Genomic DNA, 27,833 nt, shown 5'->3' on the forward strand with positions numbered 1-27,833 from the left:
TATGAAGCGAGGCTGTGTGTCTTGTGTGACGGTCTTATTGCTCACTGTTTATTACATAATGTTTTGTTCTCACCCATCATGTGAACTGTGTTTGGGTGGCTGGTCTCTGGGTCCGGGCAGAAGATGGAGCTGGCAGAAAGTGCTGAGGACAAAAAGAAAGATGAGTAATTGCGCTCATGGTTATGTGATTTATGGACGTCCACATTAAACACATCAATAAACTGATAAAATGTAAATCTTGTTTCATTAGTTTAATTCTTCAAAACACATAAAACTATCATGGAAAAGACTGTCAGCTTCAAAAAGTTCCTTATTTTAACAAAACAAAACTCAATTATATATCTAATGGTGGTACCGCTTTTTAACAAGGTACCTTTGGTAAAGGATTTATAGGTTGTATATGGCTTTAATAATGAGTTATAAATCATCTACTAATGCTTTATTGATTAGTTATAATACATTTAATGATAATACATTTGGCTTTTGCCAGTAAAAAATGGCCAACATGAGCACGTTGTGCACATTTCTGTTCCCTGTTTATTCATCATGCCAACGTTATTTTCAGTTAACTCAGAAGATCCGGTCGCAGTTTCAAGGTGAAGTTACCATTTTGTTTTTCTCGAGGTTTGAGGAAATATGTCAATTTAAGTTTTTAATTCTGTAATTTGACTTATAACAACAACTTGCTGCATTTATCTCATCTTCACTTCTCGCCACTGTTGAGGCCTTTGTTTCTGCCGCTATATTTCATGGATGTGGCTGCGTAGGATGCTCCCGTTCTTAATCTCAAATTGGCGAAGTAGATTTTTCAATAAAGGAAATATCCATTAATGAGCACAACTCATGTTGTACTCACAGTACTTGTTGGACTGCGACAAGCAATTTCTCCATAGAACCACATTATAAAAAAGACACCAGTAAAACCTCAAACTGCAAACAAGGTCAGTTATTACTCTTTGTATTACAAATGTTTAAACTGTAACGGTTTTAGTTTTGTTTAACTTTCCCAGAGTCTAGAAAATCACCTATAAGAGAAACACTAATGAGCGTGTGCAGTGAAGTCACCCAGAGACTAGAAAATGTTTTAGGCTTAAGCACTCGGTGAGCAATTTTCATTCAAGTGAATTGGCGCCATCTTGGAGAAATAAACCTATGGCACAACTCAGAATTTATTTGATTCACTGTAAAAGGCGGTTGTTCAGAGGTCCACTCCAAGTCATTAATAAAGGTCGCAAGTCATCTGCAGTTATAAAAGGTGGTAGAGAAATGTTCTTATAATAATCAATCAAGCAGTAAATGCTAATAAATTATTAGTAAATGGTAATTAGTAAAGAGCTACAAATAATTTTCCCAACGTGGCAACCCAAAAGTTGTTCTTATAAATGGCTTATAACTGATCTTTAAAGCATAGTAAATTATTATTTATTAGCAATTACAAAAGCAATAAGTGAACTCTTGTAGCATTACTGGATGCTAAATAAATGATGTTCAAATGTTACTGTGCAGTACAGCAGCTGATCAGGTGACTCATTAACTCAGACAAACAAACAAGGTTCGGCTTATAAAACAGAGAAAATACATTTTAGTAATAAAACTCTTGCTCTGTGTTTCTGTTTTTTCCAGTAGTCAGATTTGGCAGGAAATTTGTTGCATATCTTTACAGCATCAAACAGGAAGAGGACGCTGTTCTTCCAGCGTGAACATCCAAAGATAAACAGAAGAGGAAAAACTACCATTTTCTTGTTAAAGTCTGTATGTTTACACCAGTTTAATGTCTTTAAGTCAACCCTTCAAAAGGTGTTGAACAGGACCTGAAGTTGCCTAAAATCGGAGTGGTGCATGTGTTTGCAGAGACGTAGCAGGATACTCACCATTTGTAACAGCAGGCAGCATGAAAATCCACATCAGAAACATGACTTATAGCTGTATTCAGAGAGAGAAAGCTGTTATTTAATGATAAACTTTCAATTATCTGTAAAAAAGGGAATAAGGCTCAGAGCTTCCATCACACCGACCTTCAGAACAAAAAGGCACAAATGGTGTTCAGCATCAACATCATTAATTACTCATCACTATTATACATGGTAATAGTAGTAGTTGTTGTATTAAATGCTCTAATAATTATACATAAATATATATTTTTCAGTTGAGAGCAGTCACTGTTTATAATACTGGTGTCACATTCAAAGACACCAACAACCCGAGTACAGATTCAGTTGCTAAATCAACCAATAATTACATGATTCACATTATCCTGTTATCCTAAGATGTATCTCATTACAAAGATCAAAAGATGATGTTCCCATTTTGATGACATCAAAGATGCTCCCATTAATTCACCGCCAAGAAATGTTGATGGAACTCACATGATTAATGTAACTAAGACTACAGAAACCAATCAATAAATGCATCTAACTGTTTGCTATGATGATAGATTTTCTACTCTCAAGAAAGGCTTATATTGTAAAACTAAAAGTTCATTTTCAATACCAAAATGAACTAAAATTAAAAAAGTAAGAAATAAATGAGTCTTAAAACTGTTTTGGAACACTATTTAAATTAAGATAATGTAAAATGTTATTTGTAATTAATGGGCAAATCACCAGTATGGACGTTTAAAACATAAATAACTGATTACATTTCATCCTCATCATCGACAACTGTTTGTGGACACCTTGGGAAATTATGGAGAAAGGGAAATATATTTAGATTTTCACAACATTAAATTCTGGTTGCTAAATCGCAGAAACAGCACCCAAAATAAAACAACAAAAAAGACAAAAGTTAACATTTCGTGTCATCGTAATTCTCTGCACAGCCACAAGAGGCCACACTTAAGCACAAACCCTGGATATGAGCTTTAGAACGAACATCTGTTAAATATCATAACAGCACAGAAGGTGCAAATGAGCTCGACGCTATCATTATTGCAATTAAGCTCAAACTCTGTCGCATACCTCGACAGCCCCAGGAGATGCGGCGCCTTTACACCGAATCACAGAGACGAACGCGCTCATCACAGGGAACCAGAAATGTCACCGTTCTTTTTTTCCCCACGTGTAATAGAGACCTGAATTTACCCCAACGTCTCCCATTCAGCTCCATAAATTACCCCCATCATTACGGCTCTGATTACCACCGAGCCAAATGAGACAGACGACCTTCTTCGCTCCTCGCTGGGTTCAGTATGGCTCGGCCCACCTGTGGCTTCGCTCCACTCGGTGAGGTGAAGAAGTGTCATTAGCGTTATTCAAGCCCTGAGCATATTTCACTGAGAGCAGTTATATACCAGCTTTATTTCATCTTTAATGTCACCAATAAAGTTGAGTCCAATCTAACCTAAACTAATCAAAGCTGAAGTGGTCAACTTTGCATGTTAATGGTTTCAAATGACAGCAAAGTGTCATTTATACCATCGACAAAGGTTTATATCAAAAGAGCAAGAAGCCCACATCGGAAAGCTTCTCCGGTAGAGCCTGTAAAAGAACAAGAAAAACTCCCAGCATGTAGGAAATGAAGAGCTCTGTATTTTAACAACTTCACAATCGAATGACCTTTATATTTATGTATATCTATAAGAATTTCTTTGTTTATGGTGGGTGCTTTCTTTTGTTGTTGTTTTTTAAATATCCCGAATATTTGATTTCAGAACCTTTATTCTGACTCGAATGGATATAACTAGATAATAATAGATAATAAATAGATAATATTCACCTTGTTACATAAATGTTTTAGCAATTTGACATGTCCATCTCATGTCTGAAACACCTCTTAAAACTAAGCAGTATCAGACCTGCAACATTTCATCAGTGGTGGAAGAAGTATTCAGGTCCTTTACTTAAGTAAAAGTACCAATACAGCAATGTAAAAATACTCCATTACAAGTAAAAGTCTTGCATGAAAAATCCTACTACAGTAAAAGTACATAAGTATTATGAGCTTGATGTAGTTAAAGTATTGCAGTAAAAGTACATAAGTATTATGAGCTTGATGTAGTTAAAGTATTGCAGTAAAAGTAGTGGTTTGGTCCCTCTGACTGATATATTATTATATATGACATCATTAGATTATTAATAGTGAAGCATCAGTGTTAGAGCAGCATGTTACTGTTGTAGCTGCTGGAGGTGGAGCTATTTTACACTACTTTATATACAGTTAGCTAGTTAAGTTCAGTGGTTCCCAACCTAGGGGTCGGGCCCCTCCAAAGGGTCAGCAGATAAATCTGAGGGGTCGTGAGATGATTAATGGGAGAGGAAAGAAGAAAAAACAAAGTTTTGATACACAAATCTGTTTTCAGTTTTTGGACTTTTTCTCTAATCTTTGATTTTTGCTGAAATATTGGATCATTTGAACATTTATTGAAATGAAAGCATGTGAGAAGTTTAGAGGGAAAAATCACTATTTGGTGGAGCTGTTAACAACTCATAGACATGTGAAATGTGACCCCGACTACACACTGCTTTTTGTAAGACGTCAAAAGCCAAAAAGGTTGGAAACCACTGGTTTCATCTTTAACAATGTGTTGTATTTTAAAAGCTTGTTATATTATCCATTGTGTCAAATCTTCATCTGAAAAGTAACTAAAGCTGTCAAATAAATGTAGTGGAGTAGAAAGTACAATATTTCCCTCTGAAATGTAGAAAGTAGCATCACATGGAAATACTCAAGTAAAGTACAAGTACCTCAGAACTGTACTGCATTTCTTTAACACTTCCAACACCTAACAAGTCTGACTTGAACTCAGTCAGATTAACATAAAGGCTGCAGCAAAACAAGGCTAGATACTCATGGAGAGATGCTGTATCAAATGTGCATCTTGTTCACCTGATCACTGTAATACATACATCTTATGTAAGTATCTTTTATGCTCAAAGAACATAAGACCAGTTTAATAAACTATATAACACTGAGAGAGATTTTTGCTGTTCGGGATTCCTCTGACCTCATCAGTCTCTAAAAATATTTTTTTCTCATGCAACCGCAATAATAATCAGATCATCAGTCTCCCTTGTTACATTTTCAACTTTCATCCATTCATGGGTGAATAAATGGATATTCAGCAAAGCTCTTTACATCCACTACAGCATGTGAGTTAAAAGGAATTAAACAAGAGTCCCAACTTGACAGCTTGTCATTGTATGCGTTTGCACTGTCAGACTTAGTAAAACAGGCCTCAGAATCTGCTATGTAATTGGTTTAAACAATTTTTAGGGATTCAGTCTGAGAAGCAGTGGAAAATACTCCTCTTCCTTTATATCATTGATTTATATCATTCATTCCCAGATTCTCAAAACCAGGCTAAAGACATGTCCAGTTTCAGAAACCAGGATTTGACGTTTAAAATGGCAAAACGTACTGTAACTCCAAAAACCTGATCATACTAGTGCACATGTAAATGCACTCACACAATAATACAATATCTGCATGGCTAGCTGCCGTTTGGATTCTTGTTAAAGGGCAACTAAAACAATTTGGTTTAAGCTTTTGAATGGATTAATTGTTTGTTTTTTTGTCCACTTCTGAACAGAAAAACTGTTAAAACACATTAAAGTTAGTCCAATATTCACTCTCTTTTTAGCTCTGGTTTGGTCTTCACCAATGTCTGAGAAAAATACCTGTCTCGTTAGGTGCTACATGTTCCACTTTCCTCACCAGCTAGTCTCTAACTGTGTGTGTCTGCTGTTTGCTGCTGGGCAGTTTATCAGAAAACTGAGACTGAACTAGGTGGGAAATGTGCTGCTAAACCAAAACTAAGAGTTAAAACGCGAGAATTCCCTTGTGTTGTCATTGTATGAAACCCATTTCATAAAACACAAAGCCTTTTGAGTCCACAGTATTATTGGAATATATTGATTAGTGGAGCTTTGATAAAATGTATCACTAACATATTTTTTGCTGTTTCGGCCTGTCACATTACCTTTGACTCCTCTGTCACTTGTATAAAGCAAAACTACAAGCTATGACATGTAAGTATGAATAAACATGCCTGTAAACACTGAGTGCAACAATAAACTAACTAAACTACAAATTGGAATTAAAATCTTACCTTATTTGTGGTGGACGAGCTGAAGAAGTTCCTCATTGAATGACGTTTAGTGCTGCAGAACGGGTCATTGTTATGAATAACTCTCAGCTCTAATGGATAAACTGCCAAAAGAGAAGCTAGAAGCCTTTTTAAAGCTTTTGCAGTTGTTTCCCAACAGAAGCAGCACTCAAATTCAGAAACTGTTTATCAGTTCTACCTGAAGAGAAGAGTGGGGGGGGCACCTTTAGCCCCTTGGGTTCAGGTCTTATTGGCTATCAGGTGACACCTGAGCAGCAGCTTATCATGGTTTGGTTTCTGTTCAGGTATTTGAGGCTTCAGCTGAGGGGGAGGTCCTGGCAGGGGGACCCACAGAGTGGTCTTTGTCCCGAGGGGGGGTGGATCTGTGACCTGGGGGTCGACCTGTTCTTATCTGATCCCTGCAGGAGTTCAGATCAATGATTACCAGCAGGTAAGGAGGGAGGGGGGATCAATAGGTCAGTGAAGCTGAGGAGCTGTGGGTTTAATGACAGGGGCACTGATAGGGGGTCATTGTGTGGGACAGGTGCATCTGTGGGGGAGGATGGTACAGATGTTTATGTCTAATTTCATGTTGCACACAGGAAGTGGCTAAAATGACAGAAACAGTACAGAATTCCTGCGGTGTCAAGTTTGGTGAAAATCATATTTTATTTTGTGTTTAAGAGTGTTGATTCAACTTGCAGGTTATTTTTGTTCTTTCTGATGTTGTTCAGCAAATATACAGTTTAGTAAGACTTCATTCTCTTTGTTAACTCAGTAATGTTGAAGTTACTGAGCAGTCTGTAAATACAAGAGATGAGCAGGTTCTTGTATTGTTGGTTTTATGTGTTTGACCAGCATGCATGAGGACTCAAAAACATTTTTTCTTCTTGTTCCTTCAGTTGGATGTTTTCTCTTCTCTGTATGTACAGTTTGTTTTCACATTCATCTGCTGAAGAAGGAAAGTTTCTCTGTGCTCACCTTAAATCTCAGTTTAACAAGTGTACCTATGAGCATGATTTGTGACATCACAACTAGTTTGGAGCCAATCGTGGTCCAGTATTCATCTTCCTCAAGTGTGAAGTGGGAACTTGAAATCTCCAGTTCACAAACACTGAAAATTGACTTTACAGTAAAGGAGGAGACATCTGGTGCCCAGAAGTTACACTTTTGAAATAAACAATTATTACATATTCAGAAATTCTGGATTTTCTTAATTAGGGAGAAAAAGTAGATATAATTTTAAAGTGTTCATACAAAGGCAATTGATCTTGTTTGTGGAAACTATGTCAGACACAAATTATTATTCAAAGAAGAGCATTTTTACATGTCTTAAAACTTGTCTGGGGGGAAGATATTTGTGTAATGATTAAAGCTGCAAGCAGCGATGAACGGGCCCTCGCGCCTCCGCACACGTCGGGCTGCGGTGCAATCGAAGGTCCTCTGTCACGGGCATGTAGATGTCTTCAGATCCGGGCTGTTTTCAGACAGTACAAGAAGGAGATAAACATCACTTCCTTTGTCCACTATTTTGCCTGCTGCTGGGGCTGCTTCACTGAAATTTCATAGGGGGCGCTATTCAGCCAGTTTGCATCACTGATGGAATATTGTCATGTAGACGTGTTCAGGCCGGGACTCTTATCAAACATGTAAAGTTTGGTGCAGACTGGAGCATTTACAATAAAGTTATAGCAACTTCCTCTGTCATGGCAAAACATCAAATCTCAACGGTGTGAGGATGAAAATTTTCTGCAGGGTGAGACATGTCTGTCTAGCTCACACCTGTGTCATCAAAATGATGCAAGTTTTGGGCCCATTCACTTGAATTTCAATTATAATTAATAATGAGTTTGTGTGTAAAACAAATTAATTTCCTAATTTTCATCAAGTCTATTTTTAGAAAAGTAAAGACTTTTAACCCACATGACCTGGTCAAAGTTTGATTGACATGTGTACTGTCAGGTGTGTAGAGACAATAAGTAACTGCAGCTGGATACAGAAAAATACTCATATATTTGGATGGAGAGTGTGAGCGAACCGCTAGGTGTTTGGGACCTAATAAAGGAAAAAATGCAGTACAGAGCTACAAATTTTAGTTTTGATGGTATTTTTCTGCAGCACTTTATCACTAAACTGTCACTCTCACTCCATTTTTTCCCTTCCCCTCATAGGTTATCCCCACTACTGAATTATAAATATAAGACCTATAATTATTGTAAAATAAACGATAATAACGCCAAACTTCATACAAAGTTTGTATATAATGTACTGTATATAGGCCTTTCTGCTGTATCCTACAAAAATGAGCTGCATTCAACCCCCACACCCATCCCCCGCCTTTCTTCCTGTCAGATTGAGAGCAGGATTTCAGAGCAGTCTTCTAGTGGAAATATCTTCATAAATCCAATGACTTTGGCCAAATCTTACATTCAAAATCACATTTTAGTAGGAATTTTCGTCGTGAATCCATTGATACGGGTTTGAAAGTGGTCTGAGTGGTGGTTTAGATGTCAGACGCCTCAGTTTGGAGATAGCGTTTGTTCGGGGTCCAAAATTGGCAGAAAGTCATACTTTCATGGGTGAATTGTGGACTTCCTGTTGGATTTAGATCAGGGGTGTCAGCGTATGATTTGTAGGTCTTGATGAGACGAATAATTGAGTTTTGGTTCGATCTCTCTATGACATTCCTACGGGCTGTGGCAGCCATTTTAGTGACATAGGAGGCGCTATAGAGTACATTTTGGCACTTTGGGGGGTTAATTTTTATATTTTATCAAATTTTTAACCAGACCTGATGTGTGTGCCAAATTTGATGAGTTTTTGAGCATGTTTAGGGGGTCAAATTTAGGGTTGAAGTGGCAGATTAATAAAGAAAGAAGAAAGAAAGAAAAAGAAAGAAAGAAAGAAAGAAAGAAACAGGACAGATACAAGAGGGCCCCCCTCCCCCTCCCCCTCCCCAAGCATGTAGGAGAACCTACAGTGGCTGTGAAATTTGCAAAAAACATGAAAGGTGCTCTCTAGAGCCAGTGTTTGGTTTGTCCGTTCTGGGCTACTGTAGAAACATGGCGGTGCAACATGGACGAGGACCCGCTGCCTCTGTAGGTATACAGGGCTCATTCTAAGGTAACAAAACCACAACAATTCTTAATTTCAGGTGATTATACACTAATTAAAACATACTTACTTCTGCCAAGTCTGTTTCACTAGATGTCACTAAATTCTATACAGTGGTCCTTTAAAAGTAATTAAAAGTTAAGTGTATCTATTGTTTTTGTCCATTACTTTACATATAAATGATATTAATCTGAGAGCAGTAACTTGCAACAGCGGGATCATATAATATCTGTATCATCAGATTATTAACATAAGCAGGCCAAAGGATTTTGGAGCTCTTAAGAAAAACAAACAAGATTTTTATTTAAAGATCATAACTGTTGTTTGCTCTCATGTTTCTGAAAACGACAGATCTTGATTATAAAATTTCCACAATGGATATAAATTTTCTTTAATATAGATGTGTTTAGAAACAAAGGTCAAGTGTCGCAGCTTGGAAAATTAACCAGATTTTTATTGAACTGACACAAGAAAAATGTTCATAAGTTTCTGAGAAAAAAGACAAGATTTCTACTTTTTTTCAAAAAAATCCAGATTGATTTGAAGATTTGAATGATTTTCATAAATAATATGTGGAGAGATTTTTTTTTTTTATACAGCTTCAATTCTGGATTTAAATTCCAGATTTCTTTCACACCTCATCTTGTGGTGTTTGGTATTAACAGTCTTCTTCTTGGCTCTAATAACTACATTGTATCATTGTGTAGATTATTATGCTTTATAGTGACAGATATTAAAAGATGTGAGATGACATAGGTGTAAAATGCATAGTGTTATTTGATAGTTTTCAGTTTTCAAACCTATCTCCAGACCTGGAAATGACCAGATATATTTCCATACTCCAGAAGTGCACTCAGCTTTAGTTTGTAGTTTGTGGGTCACACTCGGTCACTTCCTGCGATGATGAAGAGCTCTTTGTGTCTCTCTGCTGCCACTCTGGTCACAGTTTATCGCACATCCTTGTCAGGCATCTCTGTTTCAGATCTGTGGAGGGAGGATGGTGGATTACAACCAGGTAACTGAGACTGGAGACAGGATTCCTCTCTCAGCTGTTGCTTTAATCTGATTTGGTAACTTTGACATATTCTTTTAAACATTTCTTTACTTCAGTAATGCTTCAATTTTTAGCACAAAAGTTTCATAACTTTTCATATTTTCTCTAAAAAATTCAATAAACTATTTTTCACTTAAACTGTTAAATTATTTGTGTACTTTTCACAACCACCTACTGCAACTTTCCCGAAACATATTTTACTCTGTGGTGACTCTAAACTGTATCAATCACCAGTAAATTGACGTTGCAGCAGATTTTAAACACTATGTGTTCAGAAATAAACTCAGAAGCTGTCAACTGTCACCTTTCTGATAAAGTCTTCCCAGAAATATTCATCTGTAGGTTCACTTGATACTTGTCTGCTCACATTATATAAAACTGCAGGTAACCATAGCAACAAGACTGATGCTTCAGGCTGTGTTAGCAGTTGACTAATCCCTATAAACACATATCTGCATATGAATGAAGAATCTGTAGGCAAGGGACAAGAAGTGTTCTGGTTTCTGTTTCAGTTCCAGCAATTTCTACAGGAACGTGCAAGTTGCATCCAGGTAAACAGTCTGTGTGGGAGTGAAAGAGGCAGAATGCATTGGCCAAAATGTTGTCTGGACCTGAAACACCTACAAAAAGTATCAATGTTTGTTTGGTTTTAAAGTGTTAACTGACTGCAAACTGGCTACTCATGTCTCAAGTTGCTATTCGGACTGTAAACAATGGCGGTGCGCAGAAGAGGAAGTCTTCGCCTAAACCCCCGAAATATTGGCTGTTTCCCCCAGAGACTAAATCGTCACAGTCAAACTGACTTCAGACAGACTTTTAAACACGGGAGGAGGATTTCTAAAAAGCCAACCTTTGTTTTGATCAGTGGGCATGATGAAGAGGTTCAAAGAGATAATAAGAGAGAAAAATAATTGATAAAGGGCAGCAATTACATTGAAATTAATTGACTTCACAACATTTTCAAGAACCTAATACATTTTTTTGTAAAGACCTAAGTGCAAAACTAACTGTAAGGAAAACAGAGAAGTGTGGTGGACACGGAGGGCAGAGCGACTCGTTTCTGCTCAAAAGCTGTGAATGTTAGTGAAGTCAGCTAAGCTACTAACTACTTTTGTGGCAGACGCTGATACTGTACAACCTCATCCACTGTACAGTGTAACTGAATCCTTGGCTGACAGCCCCGATAAAAAGTATTTCTCACCTATTCAACCTTTTCACAGCTTGTGAAAACATCATGATAACACAGTTGTTGTGTAGTGTCAGTACCTGTATTAAAGGATCTGTAAGTCCTTTTATAGCAGGTTTCAATCTTGTGCTTTGACTTTTGTTTGTTAGGACGTCCTTTAGTTAACATTTGGATAACAGATTGTGCCTTTAAAAATACTTACCAGAACAGTATTTATCTATATACAGCTGTAAGTTTCTTACCAGTTTTCCTGCTTTGAATGTATTCATGTCTCTCCATCACCTGACACCTGGGCTGCTTCTATGTGTTTCTCTTTCCTCCTTAAACTGTTTCTTACAATCTTGAATCAGTTGTGTCTTCTTTACTTTCTCTTTGTTTTTCTTTCAACACTTTTACATCCTGCAATTCCTCACTTCTGTCTCCTCTGTCCTGATTCCTTCACTCACTCTGGAAATGTAAAAAGCTTCCTATTAAAAGTCTGTGTGCAGCATTACATTAACATTGGTTCCTCGAGAGTCAGTGCTTGGTCCCCTTCTTTTCTCATTATACACCACCTCACCTGGTGCAATCATCCACTCCCATGGTTTATTATAACAATGCTATACTGACGACACCCAGCACTTCCTGTCATTCCCACCGGAAGACCACACAGTCTCGGCTAGGATCTCTTCATGCCTTGCCGATATATCAGCATGGATGAAAGAACGCCACCTTCAGCTTAACCTCTCTAACGCCGACCTCCTTGTCATGCCAGCCAGTCCTTCCATACAACAAAACATCAGCATCCAGCTCGAATCAACCCAACTCATGCCCACAAAATCTGCCCGGAACTTGGGTGTCTTGATCGATGACTAACTAACCTTTAAGGTTCACGTGGCCTCAGTTACTCAGTTGTGTTGGTTTTCCCTGTACGATATAAGGAGGATAAGACCCTACCTGTCTGAGCATTCAGCACAACTCCTGGTACAGGCTCTCGTAATATCACGCATCGACTACTGCAACTCCTTACTGGCAGGCCTCCCTGCATGTACACTTAAACCTCTGCAGATGATCCAGAACGTGGTGGCCCGTCTGGTCTTCAGTCAGCCCAAAACAGCACATGTCACCCTGCTGTTGATATCCCTCCACTGGCTCCCAGTTGCTGCTCGCATCAATTCAAAAGCAACATCAAACGTTAGCCCCGGCTCTCCGTGTGGATCCAACCGGAGCATCGAGCCCCGGTTTGTTATTCAGGTTTAAGTGGGAAAAAGCAGCTGATCTGACGAGCAGCTTCAGTGAAGTGGAGCCTGCGGAGGAAACACCGGGACCGTCAGGGTAAAATAGTCCGCGGGGGAGCTGCTATGTTCGGCTGCACAGATAGGAAACACCTTGGCTGACAGAGGAAAAAAAATCTTCTTCTTTTTGGTTTATAACGGCGGTTGGCAACCAGCGTATTAGGTGCATTAATCCTGTCTGTCTAATAAACTCAAAGAAAACTCTACTGCTCCTGTTCATTAAAGTTTTAACGCTGAGCTCCTGAACTTCAGTCTTCCTAAGTTCTTCCTTCATATATTGTCTTTCTTGATCATACTTAGTACAATCTATGATTGAATGTGTAATAGTCTCCTCAGCCAGCTGGAAAAAAACGTGCATATATCGGCAATCGGCCACAATGAGTTGGAAATATCAGCATATCGGATATCGGCAAAAAATCCAATATCGTGCATCCCTAGTGTAAATGTAACATTACTGTAAAGTAAATAACATTAATATTATTATATACTGCCTCCTGCACATGCCAGTCACTCAGACAGAGGTTCAGTCTGAGATCCTGGGTGTCAAAACAACCAGTGATCAGACTAACATCACCCCTGATATCTGGGCTGAGCTGAAGGAGCTGAGAGACATGGTGATCCAACACAGGGTGGAGCTGAGGAACAGCAAGGGCAAGATAGAGAAGCTGGAGCAAGAGAATACAGGTGAGTGCATTAACGTCAGTCACACAGAGCTTCACACATTCATGCAATGTTTGTATATTATCAAAATGACTGTTCTGAGTAGTTTATTGCTTTAGTTGCAGCTCATGCAGCAGAACTGTCTGTCATGTTGGTCCAGACTAACAGCCAGTGGTCTTAAAGGCCCATATCTATTTATATGGGATTAGATCCATCCGTGTAACTTTTATATCAGCTTTATGGTGGATATACTGTATATTTCCATTTTTAGTTTTGTAGTTTGACAACAGAGTATCAGCCATCAGCCATTTATGTATTTAGCAGAGACAAGTTCAATATGAGATTTTACATCTGGCTGTAGATCAATTATTAATCTGCTTATTAATTTTGCCTTCTATTGCAGATCTTCTAGAAAATAAGAGCACAGGTTGGCCTACATAGTGATCATGTAAAAAACTTGAAACCTGCTGACCATAAACATTATCACAATACTAATGTTAAATGTTAAATTCACAGTGTTGGAGTCCAGAGTGAGCCTCTGCAACACACAAGATACTGAAAAAAAAGAATGACTATGAGGTTAAAATACTGACTCTAAGCTTTTAATTTGGGGATACTGAAACCTGAGCCTGGGAAAACCAACTCATACACACAAAAAGATCAGAGACTGAAATCCCAGTCTGTCTTAAAACAACAGTCAGGTATCCACATGAACACTGAAAGAGGTTTTCCTCGCTGTTATCATTCCTCCTGTTCATACCGGATATTAAAAGATCCTCTTCAAATGTGCTTTCAATGTAAGTGATTTGGACCAAAAGTCATTTTGTGCAAAAATGCATTTAAGAGTTGATGTGAAGCTTATATGAGTCTTCAGCAGTCTGAGTTAGTCATATCAAGTGGATATCTGACACATTTACAGTCTTTTTAGCATCAAATTCCCTCTTTGTGTTTCCTCGGACAGTGTTTCCCTGTTGAGCTGCAGGTGGAAGTATAGTAACAAAAAGAGGAACTTTTGCACTAAAAAGACTGTAACGTTGAAAGATATCTACTTGATTTGACTCATTTGGACGCTGAAGCTTCATATTAGCTTCAGATAAATTTTTTAATATATTTCTGCACAGAAGGAGGTTTGAGGATTTTGGCCATCACTCCATCCATCACTTCCATTATAAGTGCATTTTGAAGGGATCTCTAATGGTCAGTATGAACTGGAGGAATGATTATGGCAAGAAAAACCTATTTCAGTGTTAATTTGGGCTCCTGACTGTTGTTTTAAGAGAGACTTACAAGATTGTGAACCCGTCCATTACAACATCATTCTAACTAGTTGTTTGTTTTAAATTCAGCTCAGTGTTCAAGGATCTTTGGTGCTATTTGTACATTTGTTATCGGACACCTGTTTCATTCTCATACAGCAGATCAGTGACCTGTTTATGTGTATATAAAGACGGGAACTCAGCGAGACGTGTCAGACTGCATCTTGCTGTCCAAAGAGGTGACATTTCACAATGAGGCGTGCTGCAGCTTTTCTGGCGTTGCTGCTCTGTCTGTACTGGACGACGGCTCAGGGTGAGAGCGGAGGGGTGACAGAGAATGATATCACTCAGACAGATGTTCGGCCTGAGATCCTGGGTGTCAAAACAACCAGTGATCAGACTAACGTCACCCCTGATATTTGGGATGAGCTGAAGGCGCTGAGAGACATGGTGATCCAACACAGTCTGGAGCTGAGGGACAGCAAGAGCAAGATCGAGAAGCTGGAGCAAGAGAATACAGGTTCATTCACATAGTGCTAAACAGATTCATGCACTTTTCACGTATTAGAGATTTTAATGTAATTTCATACTTGCTGTTGGTCGACTGTAAACCTTTCATGACAGTAAACAGAAATGTGTTCACAGATTTGAAAGCCAGACTGAACACCGGTGAAAATGTGGTGGAGGAGCTCAAGACGGAGAACACCGGTAAGCTGCAAAACACACAGCTGCCAGTTTATTAGATACACATTACAGGTATTTCAAGTTCAAGTTATGTAGTTTACCTCCTCTACAATATAAATGTTAAATGTGTTCACAGATTTGGAGGTCAGATTGAGCACCAGTGAGAAAGTGGTGGAGGAGCTCAAGACGGAGAACACTGGTAAGCTGCAAAACACACAGCTGCCAGTTTATTAGATACACATACAGGTATTTTGAGGAGCTGGAGCAAGAGAATACAGGTTCATTCACATAGGGTTAAACAGATTCATGCAATGTTCACATATTTGTTACTTTTAGGACTAATTTACTGCTTTTATCCCAGCCATACAGGCCAGACTAACAGCCAGTGAAATCAAAAATGCAGGTAGATATTTACATTTTATTAAATGATATAAATCTTTAAGGTGTTTACTGAGATTAATATCTAAGATTCAAGATGAACCTTCTGGTAAAAAAACTTTAAATGTGTTCACAGCTTTGGAGGCCAGAATGAACGCCAGTGAAAATGTGGTGGAGGAGCTCAAGAGGGAGAACATCGGTAAGATGCAAAATATACAGCTGCCAGTTTATTAGATACACATACAGGTATTTAATGTTCTAGTTATGTAGTTTACCTCCTCTATAATATAAATGTTAAATGTGTTCACAGCTTTGGAGGCCAGATTGAACGCCAGTGAAAATGTGGTGGAGGAGCTCAAGACGGAGAACACTGGTAAGTTGCAAAATACACAGCTGCCAGTTTATTAGATACACATACAGGTATTTCAAATTCCGGTTATGTAGTTCACCTCCTCTATAATATAAATGTTAAATGTGTTCACAGATTTGGAGGCCAGAATGAGCTCCACTGAGCTCCAGGTGGAGGAGCTCAAGGGAGGGAGTGCAGGTGAGCTGCTTATATCATTATTAAAAAGTCAAAATGTCATATTACGGTAGCAGTGAGAATGGCAAGAGTAAATCGAGGGTCATCCTCTGTGCAGCGGGATGCAGAGTGACATGAATGCAGTTATCAAATGAGATAGAAGTGACATTTTGCACCTGTTACTGACATGAGAGGAAAATATTCTCTCTTTGTGTGTCTTCCACATTCACACAGATCGACCAAAGGTGGCGTTTTCTGTCGGCCTTACTGACGAGGGATCAGTTGGACCCTTCAATACTGCCATCACACTTAAGTTCAATAAAATTTTCACCAACATCGGCGAGGCTTATGACCCAACTACAGGTACATATACCTCTTTCACCTTCTCACACTGATTTTATTAGGGCCTGAGCCCCAAAAGCGCAAAGACCCTCTTGTATCTGTTCTGTTTCTTTCTTTCTTTCTTTCTTTATTATTACGCCACTTCAGACCTAAATTTAACCCCCTAAACAAAAAAACTCACCAAATTTGGCACACACATGAGGTCTGGTGAAAAATTTGATAAAATGTAAAAATTATCCCCCAAAGTGCCAAAATGTGCTCTATAGCGCCACCTATGTATCTAAAATGGCCACCACGGCCCGTGGGAATGTCATAGAGAGATCGAACCAAAACTCAATTATACACACAAACTCATCAAGAGTTTTCCGTTTACTAATTGAAATTCAAGTGAATGGGCCCAAAACTTGCATAATTTTGATGACACAGGTGTGAGCAAGGCAGCCATGTCTCACCCAGCAGAAAATTCTCATCCTCGCACCGTTGAGATTTGATGCTTCGCCATGACAGAAGAAGTTGCTATAACTTTATTGTACATGCTCCAGTCTGCACCAAACTTTACATGTTTGATAAGAGTCCCGGCCTGAACACGTCTACATGACAATATTCCATCAGTGATGCAAATTGGCTGAATAGCGCCCCCTACAAAATTTCAGCGAAGCAGCCCCAGCAGCAGGCAAAACAGTGGACAAAGGAAGTGATGTTTATCTCCTTCTTGCACTGTCTGAAAACAGCCCGGGTCTGAAGACATCTACATGCCCGTGACAGAAGACCTTCGATTGCGTCGTGGCCTGACGTGCGTGGAGGCGCGAGGGCCCGTTCATCGCTGCTTGCAGCTTTAATTAGAATTATTACACAATCTTATAGATTTATGGTCCAACTTATTTTTTTTGGAATTTCCTTTTCATGCATAACTTTTATTGCATCCCTAGTTGTCCAAGTGTGGAATGTCTCTCTTTAAATTGCCTGTCTCTCCATTTTTTTTCCTTTGTTTGTATTTCTTGTCTTCTTAGTAGATTATTTCTGGGTTAGAAGCTCTTATAAAGCTCTTTCAGATAAAGTATGTTATACTGGGATATACATGATGCCATTTTGGGGAAGGGACTTTCTCTTTTACATAGTTTGCACATGTTTTAAAGTATTATGTAGCTATTTTTATTCTGTTGGCAGGTTTTTTATTCTAATGGGTTCTTCTGTGAAAGCTTTGATAGTTCTCACTTGTATTTGGTTTGGTTTGTGTTTTCACTGAATTGACTCCTTGATTAGATTTCTAACAGTCTAACACACATGTACTTGGCAACAAATTCCCAGAGTTAGACACACACCTACAAAGCCTGACAAAAACAATTAAAAGACTGAATTCCTCCTTTGTTGCAGGTATCTTTACAGCCCCAGTCAGAGGAACCTACTTCTTCAGATTCAACGGGTGGGAACAACGTGATACATATTCAGTGGGTATTCAACTGAATCACAATGACAGGCAAATGACTTTCTCTTATGATAGAGTTAACGGTGGTTATGCCACTGTGTCTAATGCATTTGTTCTTCAACTGGAAAAGGGAGATGAGATCTATCTGGTTCTCAGTGCAGGTTTTAGTGCTTATGATAATTACAGTAATCAAAACACTTTCAGTGGATTCCTACTTTTTACTATGTGAGGTCTGTTGTAAAAACACCCACAGTTGATTGCATGAAGTCTCAACATTACACTATTAAAAATATGAAATCCAAATAATCAATTTGTGTGTGTGTATTTTTGTCTGGTTACATCATTTTCTGGATCTTTTGATTACTGTTAATGAAAATAGAAAATTGGAGACATCTATGTATCAAAAAGAAACTGACAGAAACACCATTTTACACTCTACAAGTTTCCATCCTGAACGTATGATCAGCAACATCCTATATGGTCAGTTTGTGAGATTGAGAAGAATATGTAGTAAAGAAGAGGATTATCAAACTAAGGCTAAATCCTCTTCAAATGTGCTGTCAATGTAAGTGATTTGGACCAAAAGTCATTTTGTGCAAAAATGAATTTAAGAGTTGATGTGAAGCTTATATGAGTCTTCAGCAGTCTGAGTTAGTCATATCAAGTGGATATCTGACACATTTACAAGTCTTTTTAGCATCAAATTCTCTCTTTGTGTTTCCTCAGACAGTGTTTCCCTGTTGAGCTGCAGGTGGAAGTATAGTAACAAAAAGAGGAACTTTTGCACTAAAAAGACTGTAACGTTGAAAGATATCTACTGGATTTGACTCATTTGGACACTGAAGCTTCATATTAGCTTCAGATAAACTTTTAAATATATTTCTGCACAGAAGGAGGTTTGAGGATTTTGGCCTCCATCACTTCCATTATAAGTGCATTTTGAAGTGATCTTCTAATGGTCAGTATGAACAGGAGGAATGATTACGGCAAGAAAAACCTATTTCAGTGTTAATTTGGGCTCCTGACTGTTGTTTTAAGAGAGACTTACAAGATTGTGAACCCGTCCATTACAACATCATTCTGACTAGTTGTTTGTTTTAAATTCAGCTCAGTGTTCAAGGATCTTTGGTGCTATTTGTACATTTGTTATCGGACACCTGTTTCATTCTCATACAGCAGATCAGTGACCTGTTTATGTGTATTTAAAGACGGGAACTAAGCGAGACGTGTCAGACTGCATCTTGCTGTCCAAAGAGGTGACATTTCACAATGAGGCGTGCTGCAGCTTTTCTGGCGTTGCTGCTCTGTCTGTACTGGACGACGGCTCAGGGTGAGAGCGGAGGGGTGACAGAGAATGATATCACTCAGACAGATGTTCAGTCTGAGATCCTGGGTGTCAAAACAACCAGTGATCAGACTAACATCACCCCTGATATCTGGGCTGAGCTGAAGGAGCTGAGAGACATGGTGATCATGCACAGTATGGAGCTGAGCAAGATCGAGAAGCTGGAGCAAGAGAATACAGGTTCATTCACATAGTGCTAAACAGATTCATGCACTTTTCACGGATTAGAGATTTGAATGTAATTTCATACTTGCTGTTGGTCGACTGTAAACCTTTCATAATAGTAAACAGAAATGTGTTCACAGATTTGAAAGCCAGATTGAACACCGGTGAAAAAGTGGTGGAGGAGCTCAAGAGGGAGAACACTGGTAAGCTGCAAAACACACAGCTGCCAGTTTATTAGATACACATACAGGTATTTTGAGGAGCTGGAGCAAGAGAATACAGGTTCATTCACATAGTGCTAAACAGATTTATGCAATGTTCACATATTTGTTGCTTTTAGGACTAATTTACTGCTTTTATCCCAGCCATACAGGCCAGACTGACAGCCAGTGAAATCAAAAATGCAGGTAGATATTTACATTTTATTAAATGATATATAATTAATTCATGTTTGTGATGTTTTTCCTGTCAAGCTCAAGAGTTAAATGTGATCAAATCTTTAAGGTGTTTACTGAGATTAATATCTAAGATTCAAAATGAACCTTTTGGTAAAAAAAACTTTACATTCGTTCAGTGTTGGAGGCCAGAATGAACGCCAGTGAAAAAGTGGTGGAGGAGCTCATGACGGAGAACACTGGTAAGCTGCAAAACACACAGCTGCCATTTTATTAGATACACATACAGGTATTTCAAATTCTGGTTATGTAGTTTACCTCCTCTATAATATAAATGTTAAATGTGTTCACAGATTTGGTGGCCAGAATGAGCTCCACTGAGCTCCAGGTGGAGGAGCTCAAGGGAGGGAGTGCAGGTGAGCTGCTTATATCATTATTAAAAAGTCAAAATGTCATATTACGGTAGCAGTGAGAATGGCAAGAGTAAATCGAGGGTCATCCTCTGTGCAGCGGGATGCAGAGTGACATGAATGCAGTTATCAAATGAGATAGAAGTGACATTTTGCACCTGTTACTGACATGAGAGGAAAATATTCTCTCTTTGTTTGTCTTCCACATTCACACAGATCGACCAAAGGTGGCGTTTTCTGTCGGCCTTACTGACGCAGGAGCAGTTGGACCCTTCAATACTGACATCACACTTAAGTTCAGTAAAATTTTCACCAACATCGGCGAGGCTTATAACCCAAATACAGGTACATATACCTCTTTTACCTTCGCACACTGATTTTATTAGAATTATTACACAATCTCATAGATTTAAGATCCAACTTATTTTTTTTTGAATTTCCTTTTCATGTATAACTTTTATTGCATCCCTAGTTGTCCAAGTGTGGAATATCTCTCTTTAAATTGCCTGTCTCTCCATTTTTTTTTTAAATGTTTTTTTCTTTGTTTGTATTTCTTGTTTTCTTAGTAGATTATTTCTGGGTTAGAAGCTCTTATAAAGCTCTTTCAGATAAAGTATGTTATACTGGGATATACATGATGCCATTTTGGTGAAGGGACTCTCTCTTTTACATAGTTTGCACATGTTTTAACGTATTATGTAGCTATTTTTATTCTGTTGGCAGATTTTTTTATTCTAATGGGTTCTTCTGTGAAAGCTTTGATAGTTCTCACTTGTATTTGGTTTGGTTTGTGTTTTCACTGAATTGACTCCTTGATTATATTTCTAACACAGTCTAACATACACGTACTTCCCAGAGTTAGACACGCACCTACAAAGCCTGACAAAAACAATTAAAAGACTGAATTCCTTCTTTGTTGCAGGTATCTTTACAGCCCCAGTCAGAGGAACCTACTACTTCAGATTCAGCGGGTGGGATACACGTAATACAAATTCAATGGGTATTAAACTGTATCACAATGACAGACAAATGACTTTGTCTTATGATCACGCTGTTAGCAATGGTTATGCCACTGTGTCTAATGCATTTGTTCTTCAATTGGAAAAGGGAGATGTGATCTATCTGGTTCTCAGTGCAGGTCGGGGTGTTTATGATGATTCCAATAATGAAAGCACTTTTAGTGGATTCCTACTTTTTACTATGTGAGGTCTGCTGTAAAAACCCACAGTTGATTGCATGAAGTCTCAACATTACAGTATTAAAAATATGAAATCCAAAATCAATTTGTGTGTGTGTATTTTTGTCTGGTTACATGAACAAGACACAGGATGAAAAAGATCTCGACTGACAATATCAAACAACCTCTCTGCAAAACTTGCCTGAATGCATCCAAACCCAAACAGATCACGCCCTCCCTTTCTTTTCTTCACATGCTGTCCCATTACCTATCTGTGTCCTTTTATGTTTTGTAAACCAATATCATCTCCTGTCGCCTTTGTATTTGTTAGTGTGTCCATATTGTCTATATATGTATGCACTTATCAGTGAATAAAAAAAAACATTCTAGTGTTAATGAATATGAAGAGGATGTCATATGTAATTAAAAATCATTTCAAAAAGCATTTTGAAGAAAAGTACAACTCCTGTAGTAGCGACAATATTCTATGAGTCCATACACAACTGTTTTATGAAGAGAGAACAAAGCAACCTTTTTGTGCTCAAGAGAGATGCATCATGGGTAAACTACAAAAAACATCATTCAAAATAAAAGTTGCATATAATGTTAGAAAACATGTTTTTGCACAATGTGATGTGCAAAAGTAATTAGAAAGGAGTCAAAAAGGTTTAACAGAAATGTAACATCTGGGGTTGTTAATCAACTAATCTATTTCACTGGAGGATGAATTTAGGGCATTTAGCGGCTATAAAAATAGCATTCATCCCACTTTGCATTTTACTATTGAATACAGTCATTTAAAAAAAATAATTTTCTGGATCTTTTGATTACTGTTAATGATAATAGGAAATTGGAGACATCTATGTATCAAAAAGAAACTGACAGAAACACCATTTTACACTCTACAAGTTTCCATCCTGAACGTATGATCAGCAACATCCTATATGGTCAGTTGGTGAGATTGAGAAGAATATGTAGTAAAGAAGAGGATTATCAAACTAAGGCTAAATCCTCTTCAAATGTGCTTTCAATGTAAGTGATTTGGACCAAAAGTCATTTTGTGCAAAAATGAATTTAAAAGTTGATGTGAAGCTTATATGAGTCTTCAGCAGTCTGAGTTAGTCATATCAAGTGGATATCTGACACATTTACAGTCTTTTTAGCATCAAATTCTCTCTTTGTGTTTCCCTGTTGAGCTGCAGGTGGAAGTATAGTAACAAAAAGAGGAACTTTTGCGCTAAAAAGACTGTAACGTTGAAAGATATCTACTTGATTTGACTCATTTGGACGCTGAAGCTTCATATTAGCTTCAGATAAACTTTTAAATATATTTCTGCACAGAAGGAGGTTTGAGGATTTTGGCCTCCATCACTTCCATTATAAGTGCATTTTGAAGTGATCTTCTAATGGTCAGTATGAACAGGAGGAATGATTACGGCAAGAAAAACCTATTTCAGTGTTAATTTGGGCTCCTGACTGTTGTTTTAAGAGAGACTTACAAGATTGTGAACCCGTCCATTACAACATCATTCTAACTAGTTGTTTGTTTTAAATTCAGCTCAGTGTTCAAGGATCTTTGGTGCTATTTGTACATTTGTTATCAGACACCTGTTTCATTCTCATACAGCAGATCAGTGACCTGTTTATGTGTATTTAAAGACTGGAACTCAGCGAGACGTGTCAGACTGCATCTTGCTGTCCAAAGAGGTGACATTTCACAATGAGGCGTGCTGCAGCTTTTCTGGCGTTGCTGCTCTGTCTGTACTGGACGACAGCTCAGGGTGAGAGCGGAGGGGTGACAGAGAATGATATCACTCAGACAGATGTTCGGCCTGAGATCCTGGGTGTCAAAGCAACCAGTGATCAGACTAACATCACCCCTGATATTTGGGATGAGCTGAAGGCGCTGAGAGAAATGGTGATCCAACACAGTATGGAGCTGAGGGACAGCAAGAGCAAGATCGAGAAGCTGGAGCAAGAGAATACAGGTTAATTCACATAGTGCTAAACAGATTCATGCACTTTTCACGTATTAGAGATTTTAATGTAATTTCATACTTGCTGTTGGTCGACTGTAAACCTTTCATAATAGTAAACAGAAATGTGTTCACAGATTTGGAGGTCAGATTGAACGCCAGTGAAAATGTGGTGGAGGAGCTCAAGACGGAGAACACCGGTAAGCTGCAAAACACACAGCTGCCAGTTTATTAGATACAGATACAGGTATTTCAAGTTCAAGTTATGTAGTTTACCTCCTCCACAATATAAATGTTAAATGTGTTCACAGATTTGGAGGCCAGATTGAGCACCAGTGAGAAAGTGGTGGAGGAGCTCAAGACGGAGAACACCGGTAAGCTGCAAAACACACAGCTGCCAGTTTACTAGATACACATACAGGTATTTTGAGGAGCTGGAGCAAGAGAATACAGGTTCATTCACATAGTGCTAAACACATTCATGCAATGTTCACATAGTCATTACTTTTAGGACTAATTTACTGCTTTTATCCCAGCCATACAGGCAAGACTGACAGCCAGTGAAATCAAAAACAACGTAGATATTTACATTTTATTAAATGATATATAATTAATTCATGTTTGTGATGTTTTTCCTGTCAAGCTTAAGAGTTAAATGTGATCAAATCTTTAAGGTGTTTACTGAGATTAATATCTAAGATTCAAGATGAACCTTCTGGTAAAAAAACTTTAAATGTGTTCACAGCTTTGGAGGCCAGAATGAACGCCAGTGAAAATGTGGTGGAGGAGCTCAAGACGGAGAACACTGGTAAGTTGCAAAATACACAGCTGCCAGTTTATTAGATACACATACAGGTATTTTGAGGAGCTGGAGCAAGAGAATACAGGTTCATTCACATAGTGCTAAACAGATTCATGCACTTTTCACATATTAGAGATTTTAATGTAATTTCATACTTGCTGTTGGTCGACTGTAAACCTTTCATAATAGTAAACAGAAATGTGTTCACAGATTTGGAGGTCAGATTGAACACCGGTGAGAAAGTGGTGGAGGAGCTCAAGAGGGAGAACACTGGTAAGCTGCAAAACACACAGCTGCCAGTTTATTAGATACAGATACAGGTATTTTGAGGAGCTGGAGCAAGAGAATACAGGTTCATTCACATAGTGCTAAACAGATTTATGCAATGTTCACATATTTGTTGCTTTTAGGACTAATTTACTGCTTTTATCCCAGCCATACAGGCCAGACTGACAGCCAGTGAAATCAAAAATGCAGGTAGATATTTACATTTTATTAAATGATATATAATTAATTCATGTTTGTGATGTTTTTCCTGTCAAGCTTAAGAGTTAAATGTGATCAAATCTTTAAGGTGTTTACTGAGATTAATATCTAAGATTCAAAATGATCCCTCTGGTAAAAAAACTTTAAATGTGTTCACAGCTTTGGAGGCCAGAATGAACGCCAGTGAAAAAGTGGTGGAGGAGCTGATGAGGGAGAACATCGGTAAGCTGCAAAATATACAGCTGCCATTTTATTAGATACACATACAGGTATTTAATGTTCTAGTTATGTAGTTTACCTCCTCTATAATATAAATGTTAAATGTGTTCACAGATTTGGAGGCCAGATTGAGCACCAGTGAGAAAGCGGTGGAGGAGCTCAAGACGGAGAACACTGGTAAGCTGCAAAACACACAGCTGCCAGTTTATTAGATACACATACAGGTATTTCAAATTCCGGTTATGTAGTTTACCTCCTCTATAATATAAATGTTAAATGTGTTCACAGATTTGGAGGCCAGAATGAGCTCCACTGAGCTCCAGGTGGAGGAGCTCAAGGGAGGGAGTGCAGGTGAGCTGCTTATATCATTATTAAAAAGTCAAAATGTCATATTACGGTAGCAGTGAGAATGGCAAGAGTAAATCGCGGGTCATCCTCTGTGCAGCGGGATGCAGAGTGACATGAATGCAGTTATTAAATGAGACAGAAGTGACATTTTGCACCTGTTACTGACATGAGAGGAAAATATTCTCTCTTTGTTTGTCTTCCACATTCACACAGATCGACCAAAGGTGGCGTTTTCTGCGGGCATTGCTAACAACGGATATATTGGACCCTACGGTGATTGGACCACACTTAAGTTCAATAACATTTACACCAACATCGGCGAGGCTTATAACCCAAATACAGGTACATATACCTCTTTCACCTTCTCACACTGATTTTATTAGAACTATTACACAATCTTATAGATTTATGATCCAACTTATTTTTCTTGGAATTTCCTTTTCATGCATAACTTTTATTGCATCCCTAGTTGTCCAAGTGTGGAATGTCTCTCTTTAAATTGCCTGTCACATTTTTTTTCCTTTGTTTGTATTTCTTGTTTTCTTAGTAGATTATTTCTGGGTTAGAAGCTCTTATAAAGCTCTTTCAGATAAAGTATGTTATACTGGGATATACATGATGCCATTTTGGTGAAGGGACTCTCTCTTTTACATAGTTTGCACATGTTTTAAAGTATTATGTAGCTATTTTTATTCTGTTGGCAGATTTTTTTATTCTAATGGGTTCTTCTGTGAAAGCTTTGATAGTTCTCACTTGTATTTGGTTTGGTTTGTGTTTTCACTGAATTGACTCCTTGATTAGATTTCTAACACAGTCTAACATACACGTACTTCCCAGAGTTAGACACACACCTACAAAGCCTGACAAAACAATTAAAAGACTGAATTCCTCCTTTGTTGCAGGTATCTTTACAGCCCCAGTCAGAGGAGCCTACTACTTCAGATTCAGCGGGTGGGACATGCGTTCAAGTATGATGGGTATTCAACTGAATCACAATGGCACGATGGTGTTTTACTCTTTTAATAGAACTCTTGGCGGTGGTTTTGTCGCTGTGTCTAATGGATGTGTTCTTCAACTGGAAAAGGGAGATGTGATCGAGCTGGTTCTCAGGCCAGATGGGGGTATTTTTGATGATGGCAATGATGAAAACACTTTTAGTGGATTCCTACTTTTTGCTATGTGAGGTCTGTTGTAAAAACCCACAGTTGATTGCATGAAGTCTCAACATTACACTATTAAAAATATGAAATCCAAATAATCAATTTGTGTATGTGTATTTTTGTCTGGTTACATGAACAAGACACAAGATGAAAAAGATCTCGACTGACAATATTAAACAACCTCTGCAAAACTTGCCTGAATGCATCCAAACCCAAACAGATCACGCCCTCCCTTTCTTTTCTTCACATGCTGTCCCATTACCTATCTGTGTCCTTTTATGTTTTGTAAACCAATATCATCTCCTGTCGCCTTAGTATTTGTTAGTGTGTCCATATTGTCTATATATGTATGCACTTATCAGTGAATAAAAAAAAACATTCTAGTGTTAATGAATATGAAGAGGATGTCATATGTAATTAAAATCATTTCAAAAAGCATTTTGAAGAAAAGTACAACTCCTGTTTTATGAAGAGAGAACAAAGCAACCTTTTTGTGCTCAAGAGAGATGCATCATGGGTAAACTACAAAAAACATCATTCAAAATAAAAATTGCATATAATGTTAGAAAACATGTTTTTGCACAATGTGATGTGCAAAAGTAATTAGAAAGGAGTCAAAAAGATTTAACAGAAATGTAACATCTGGGGTTGTTAATCAACTAATCTATTTCACTGGAGGATGAATTTAGGGCATTTAGCGACTATAAAAATAGAATTCATCCCACTTTACATTTTACTATGGAATACAGTCATTTAAAAAATTCATTTTCTGGATCTTTTGATTACTGTTAATGAAAATATGAAATTGGAGACATCTATGTATCAAAAAGAAACTGACAGAAACACCATTTTACACTCTACAAGTTTCCATCCTGAACGTATGATCAGCAACATCCTATATGGTCAGTTTGTGAGATTGAGAAGAATATGTAGTAAAGAAGAGGATTATCAAACTAAGGCTAAATCCTCTTCAAATGTGCTGTCAATGTAAGTGATTTGGACCAAAAGTCATTTTGTGCAAAAATGAATTTAAGAGTTGATGTGAAGCTTATATGAGGCTTCAGCAGTCTGAGTTAGTCATATCAAGTGGATATCTGACACATTTACAGTCTTTTTAGCATCAAATTCCCTCTTTGTGTTTCCTCGGACAGTGTTTCCCTGTTGAGCTGCAGGTGGAAGTATAGTAACAAAAAGAGGAACTTTTGCACTAAAAAGACTGTAACGTTGAAAGATATCTACTTGATTTGACTCATTTGGACGCTGAAGCTTCATATTAGCTTCAGATAAACTTTTAAATATATTTCTGCATGGGATGTTTGAGGATTTTGGCCTCCATCACTTCCATTATAAGTGCATTTTGAAGTGATCTTCTAATGGTCAGTATGAACTGGAGGAATGATTACAGCAAGA

The 27,833-nt window shown here is 38.0% G+C and overlaps 3 protein-coding genes across 5 annotated transcripts in view; 1 reads left to right on the forward strand and 2 right to left on the reverse strand.

Annotated features, from left to right (window-relative positions):
• Window positions 1-7,638, reverse strand: part of oc90 (otoconin 90) — a 30,735-nt gene extending 23,097 nt beyond the window's left edge. The window contains exons 1-4 of the mRNA XM_067604740.1: window positions 6,243-7,638; window positions 6,047-6,098; window positions 1,872-1,923; window positions 74-142 (exon numbers count right to left, since the gene is read on the reverse strand). Coding sequence (XP_067460841.1) covers window positions 74-142; window positions 1,872-1,914 — 112 coding nt within the window. The 5' untranslated portion in view covers window positions 1,915-1,923; window positions 6,047-6,098; window positions 6,243-7,638. The remainder of the gene's footprint in view (window positions 1-73; window positions 143-1,871; window positions 1,924-6,046; window positions 6,099-6,242) is intronic.
• A 1,797-nt stretch (window positions 7,639-9,435) lies between these two features.
• Window positions 9,436-27,833, reverse strand: part of LOC137194705 (HERV-H LTR-associating protein 1) — a 54,574-nt gene continuing 36,176 nt past the window's right edge. For 2 of the 3 annotated variants that reach the window (XM_067606812.1, XM_067606811.1), the window contains one exon: window positions 9,436-10,141. In XM_067606812.1, the coding sequence (XP_067462913.1) occupies window positions 10,098-10,141 (44 nt within the window). In that variant the 3' untranslated portion in view covers window positions 9,436-10,097. Of the gene's footprint in view, window positions 10,142-11,639; window positions 11,845-27,833 lie in introns of all 3 variants that reach the window. The other variant, XR_010931007.1, reaches the window with a different exon arrangement.
• LOC137194702 (heavy metal-binding protein HIP-like) lies at window positions 14,770-26,878 on the forward strand. The gene is made up of 8 exons (XM_067606807.1): window positions 14,770-23,420; window positions 23,720-23,782; window positions 24,646-24,687; window positions 24,856-24,918; window positions 25,030-25,092; window positions 25,204-25,266; window positions 25,477-25,605; window positions 26,166-26,878. Exons 1-8 carry the CDS (start codon window positions 23,153-23,155, stop codon window positions 26,444-26,446), a joined length of 972 nt encoding a protein of 323 aa, XP_067462908.1. The 5' UTR covers window positions 14,770-23,152; the 3' UTR covers window positions 26,447-26,878.

The sequence above is a fragment of the Thunnus thynnus genome, chromosome 12, assembly GCF_963924715.1.
Source record: "Thunnus thynnus chromosome 12, fThuThy2.1, whole genome shotgun sequence".
NCBI classification, from domain to species: domain Eukaryota; kingdom Metazoa; phylum Chordata; class Actinopteri; order Scombriformes; family Scombridae; genus Thunnus; species Thunnus thynnus.

What these genes read in the sequence shown, in the direction of transcription:
- LOC137194702 (XM_067606807.1), top strand. Translation starts at nt 23,153, where the DNA reads ATGAGGCGTGCTGCAGCTTTTCTGGCGTTGCTGCTCTGTCTGTACTGG. An exon ending in GCTCAAGACGGAGAACACCG is followed by an intron (nt 23,783 to 24,645) that starts GTAAGCTGCAAA and finishes CTTTTATCCCAG; the next exon opens with CCATACAGGCCAGACTGACA. An exon ending in GCTCAAGGGAGGGAGTGCAG is followed by an intron (nt 25,267 to 25,476) that starts GTGAGCTGCTTA and finishes ACATTCACACAG; the next exon opens with ATCGACCAAAGGTGGCGTTT.